This window comes from Phoxinus phoxinus (assembly GCF_949152265.1).
Source record: "Phoxinus phoxinus genome assembly, chromosome: 3".
Lineage (NCBI taxonomy): Eukaryota > Metazoa > Chordata > Actinopteri > Cypriniformes > Leuciscidae > Phoxinus > Phoxinus phoxinus.
In genome coordinates this window covers 47,128,528-47,133,527 of record NC_136878.1, presented here as the reverse complement: position 1 = coordinate 47,133,527, position 5,000 = coordinate 47,128,528, and the positions used below count along the sequence as shown (strand labels likewise).

General features: G+C 53.3%; 1 protein-coding gene across 2 annotated transcripts in view; it reads left to right on the top strand.

The window, feature by feature from the left end:
• The window catches only part of gpsm1b (G protein signaling modulator 1b), a 49,967-nt gene that overhangs the window by 32,008 nt on the left and 12,959 nt on the right, over positions 1 to 5,000 (top strand). For both annotated transcript variants that reach the window (XM_079608783.1, XM_079608784.1), the window contains exon 10: positions 1,302 to 1,372. In XM_079608783.1, the coding sequence (XP_079464909.1) occupies positions 1,302 to 1,372 (71 nt within the window). The remainder of the gene's footprint in view (positions 1 to 1,301; positions 1,373 to 5,000) is intronic.

The following is a 5,000-nucleotide window of genomic DNA, read 5'->3' as shown; positions in this document are numbered from 1 at the left end:
AAATATATTGTTAAATATTATTACAATTTAAAATAACCGTTCTCTATTTTAAAATGTAATTTATTCTTGTAATCAATGTTCAGCATCATTACTCCAGTCTTCAGTGTCACATGATCCTCCAGAAATCAGTGTAATATGATGATCTGATGCTCAAGACACATTTATGATTATTATCAGTGTTCAAAACAGTTGTGTACAATTTATTTCAGGATTCTTTGATGAATAGAAAGTTCAAAAGAACAGCATTTATTTGAAATATATTATTTTGTAACATTATAAATGTCTTCACTGTCACTTTTGATCAATTTATTTCATCCTTGATGAATAAAAGTATTGATTTAATTTATTTATTTCCCCCCAAAAAGATAAATAATTTTTTTGCTGACCCCAAACTTTTGAACGCTAGTGTTTTGTTAAAAAAGTTATATTTCAGATAAATGCTTTTAAACTTTGTTCATCAAAGAATCCTGAATTAAAAATGTAAATAACTGTTTTCAACATTGATAATAGTCATAAATGTTTCTTGAGCATCAGATCATCATATTACACTGATTTCTGGAGGATCATGTGACACTGAAGACTGGAGTAATGATGATGAACATTCAGCTTTGATCACAGGAATAAATTATCTTGTAAAATATGTTAAAATAGAAAACTGTTATTTAAAATTTTCATAATATTTAACAATATTACTGTTGTTGTATTTTTAATCAAATAAATGCAGCCTTGGTGAGCAGAAGAGACTTCTTTTAAAAACATCAAATTTTTCACTGATCCCCAACTTTGGACTGGTAGTGCAAGTCTGTTTATTTGATGGAACAACTCGCTCTGGTCTCGCCTATACATCACATCTCACCAGACTTGCCCTGCTCAATTCATAGTAAAATAAAAGTGTCTTTATTTAAGGTGGATTTGCAGAGTTCATGAGGTTGTGGAATGAGTTTTTCATTAGTCTGTAGCTCAGGGTTTGTACAAGCTGCTTAAAATGCTTTAAGTCCTGGAAAACAGCCATATTTATGAAAAGGTACTTGACAAGCGCTTTAATTATTGAAAGACAATATATGGTAAATTCGGGTTTAATTCTATCGATAATATAAAAGATGATATTTGAAAGATACTATACATATTGTTTGATAAGTGAGATCTCGGACCTTGAATTTCATTTTACAGTATCTGTACGAACCCTGGTAGCTGCATATACACAAATAATCTCTGTTTTTTGTGTCTCAGTGATGTCTGCCGCCTGTAAATTGATATTTCATGATTTATAATAATGAACTTGTACTTGTTTTCTCCAACAGGAGCCAGACCCAAGTTCAGCAAGAAGAACAGCATGGAGAGTGTTGACCTCTGGAAATACAGCTCTGATAAGGTCACATGCTCAACATCTGATTGGGTGATCGAGACTCTGCCATGCAGGACATGAACTTGAGTCACAATCTTTCAACAAAATGCCTGTCAAAACCCTAGAGTGCGGTTACACACTGAGGGGCAGAGACACTGAGGGGCAGACACACTGAGGGGCAGAGACACTGAGGGGCAGAGACACTGAGGGGCAGAGACACTGAGGGGCAGAGACACTGAGGGGCAGACACACTGAGGGGCAGAGACACTGAGGGGCAGAGACACTGAGGGGCAGAGACACTGAGGGGCAGAGACACTGAGGGGCAGACACACTGAGGGGCAGAGACACTGAGGGGCAGAGACACTGAGGGGCAGAGACACTGAGGGGCAGAGACACTGAGGGGCAGAGACACTGAGGGGCAGAGACACTGAGCGGCAGACACACTGAGGGGCAGACACACTGAGGGGCAGAGACACTGAGGGGCAGACACACTGAGGGGCAGACACACTGAGGGGCAGAGACACTGAGGGGCAGACACACTGAGGGGCAGAGACACTGAGCGGCAGACACACTGAGGGGCAGACACACTGAGGGGCAGAGACACTGAGGGGCAGACACACTGAGGGGCAGACACACTGAGGGGCAGACACACTGAGGGGCAGAGACACTGAGCGGCAGACACACTGAGGGGCAGACACTGAGGGGCAGACACACTGAGGGGCAGACACACTGAGGGGCAGACACACTGAGGGGCAGACACACTGAGGGGCAGACACACTGAGGGGCAGACACTGAGGGGCAGACACACTGAGGGGCAGACACACTGAGGGGCAGAGACACTGAGCGGCAGACACACTGAGGGGCAGAGACACTGAGGGGCAGAGACACTGAGGGGCAGAGACACTGAGGGGCAGAGACACTGAGGGGCAGAGACACTGAGGGGCAGAGACACTGAGGGGCAGAAACACTGAGAGGCAGAGACACTGAGGGGCAGAGACACTGAGGGGCAGACACACTGAGGGGCAGACACACTGAGGGGCAGAGACACTGAGGGGCAGAGACACTGAGCGGCAGAGACACTGAGGGGCAGAGACACTGAGGGGCAGAGACACTGAGGGGCAGAGACACTGAGGGGCAGAGACACTGAGGGGCAGAGACACTGAGGGGCAGAGACACTGAGGGGCAGACACACTGAGGGGCAGACACACTGAGCGGCAGAGACACTGAGGGGCAGAGACACTGAGGGGCAGACACACTGAGCGGCAGAGACACTGAGGGGCAGAGACACTGAGCGACAGAAACACTGAGGGGCAGAGACACTGAGGGGCAGAGACACTGAGGGGCAGACACACTGAGGGGCAGAGACACTGAGGGGCAGACACACTGAGCGGCAGACACACTGAGGGGCAGACACACTGAGCGACAGAAACACTGAGGGGCAGAGACACTGAGGGGCAGAGACACTGAGGGGCAGACACACTGAGGGGCAGAGACACTGAGGGGCAGAGACACTGAGGGGCAGACACACTGAGGGGCAGAGACACTGAGGGGCAGAGACACTGAGGGGCAGAGACACTGAGGGGCAGAGACACTGAGGGGCAGAGACACTGAGGGGCAGAGACACTGAGGGGCAGAGACACTGAGGGGCAGAGACACTGAGGGGCAGAGACACTGAGGGGCAGAGACACTGAGGGGCAGAGACACTGAGGGGCAGAGACACTGAGGGGCAGACACACTGAGGGGCAGAGACACTGAGGGGCAGAGACACTGAGGGGCAGAGACACTGAGGGGCAGAGACACTGAGGGGCAGAGACACTGAGGGGCAGAGACACTGAGGGGCAGACACACTGAGGGGCAGAGACACTGAGGGGCAGAGACACTGAGGGGCAGAGACACTGAGGGGCAGAGACACTGAGGGGCAGAGACACTGAGGGGCAGAGACACTGAGGGGCAGAGACACTGAGGGGCAGACACACTGAGGGGCAGAGACACTGAGGGGCAGAGACACTGAGGGGCAGAGACACTGAGGGGCAGAGACACTGAGGGGCAGAGACACTGAGGGGCAGAGACACTGAGGGGCAGAGACACTGAGGGGCAGAGACACTGAGGGACAGACACTGAGGGGCAGACACACTGAGGGGCAGAGACACTGAGGGGCAGAGACACTGAGGGGCAGAGACACTGAGGGGCAGACACACTGAGGGGCAGAGACACTGAGGGGCAGAGACACTGAGGGGCAGAGACACTGAGGGGCAGAGACACTGAGGGGCAGAGACACTGAGCGGCAGAGACACTGAGGGGCAGAGACACTGAGCGGCAGAGACACTGAGGGGCAGAGACACTGAGGGGCAGAGACACTGAGGGGCAGAGACACTGAGGGGCAGACACACTGAGGGGCAGACACACTGAGGGGCAGAGACACTGAGCGGCAGACACACTGAGGGGCAGACACTGAGGGGCAGACACACTGAGGGGCAGAGACACTGAGGGGCAGAGACACTGAGCGGCAGACACACTGAGGGGCAGAGACACTGAGCGGCAGACACACTGAGGGGCAGACACACTGAGCGGCAGACACACTGAGGGGCAGAGACACTGAGCGGCAGACACACTGAGGGGCAGAGACACTGAGCGGCAGACACACTGAGCGGCAGACACACTGAGCGGCAGACACACTGAGCGGCAGACACACTGAGCGGCAGACACACTGAGCGGCAGACACACTGAGCGGCAGACACACTGAGCGGCAGACACACTGAGCGGCAGACACACTGAGGGGCAGAGACACTGAGGGGCAGACACACTGAGGGGCAGAGACACTGAGCGGCAGACACACTGAGGGGCAGAGACACTGAGCGGCAGACACACTGAGGGGCAGACACACTGAGCGGCAGACACACTGAGGGGCAGACACTGAGGGGCAGACACACTGAGGGGCAGACACACTGAGGGGCAGAGACACTGAGCGGCAGACACACTGAGGGGCAGACACTGAGGGGCAGACACACTGAGGGGCAGAGACACTGAGGGGCAGACACACTGAGGGGCAGAGACACTGAGGGGCAGACACACTGAGCGGCAGACACACTGAGGGGCAGACACTGAGGGGCAGACACACTGAGGGGCAGACACACTGAGGGGCAGAGACACTGAGGGGCAGAGACACTGAGCGGCAGACACACTGAGGGGCAGACACACTGAGGGGCAGAGACACTGAGCGGCAGAGACACTGAGGGGCAGAGACACTGAGGGGCAGACACACTGAGGGGCAGAGACACTGAGCGGCAGACACACTGAGGGGCAGAGACACTGAGCGGCAGACACACTGAGGGGCAGACACACTGAGCGGCAGACACACTGAGGGGCAGACACTGAGGGGCAGACACACTGAGGGGCAGACACACTGAGGGGCAGAGACACTGAGCGGCAGACACACTGAGGGGCAGACACTGAGGGGCAGACACACTGAGGGGCAGAGACACTGAGGGGCAGAGACACTGAGGGGCAGAGACACTGAGGGGCAGAGACACTGAGGGGCAGAGACACTGAGAGGCAGAGACACTGAGGGGCAGAGACACTGAGGGGCAGAGACACTGAGGGGCAGAGACACTGAGAGGCAGAGACACTGAGAGGCAGAGACACTGAGGGGCAGAGA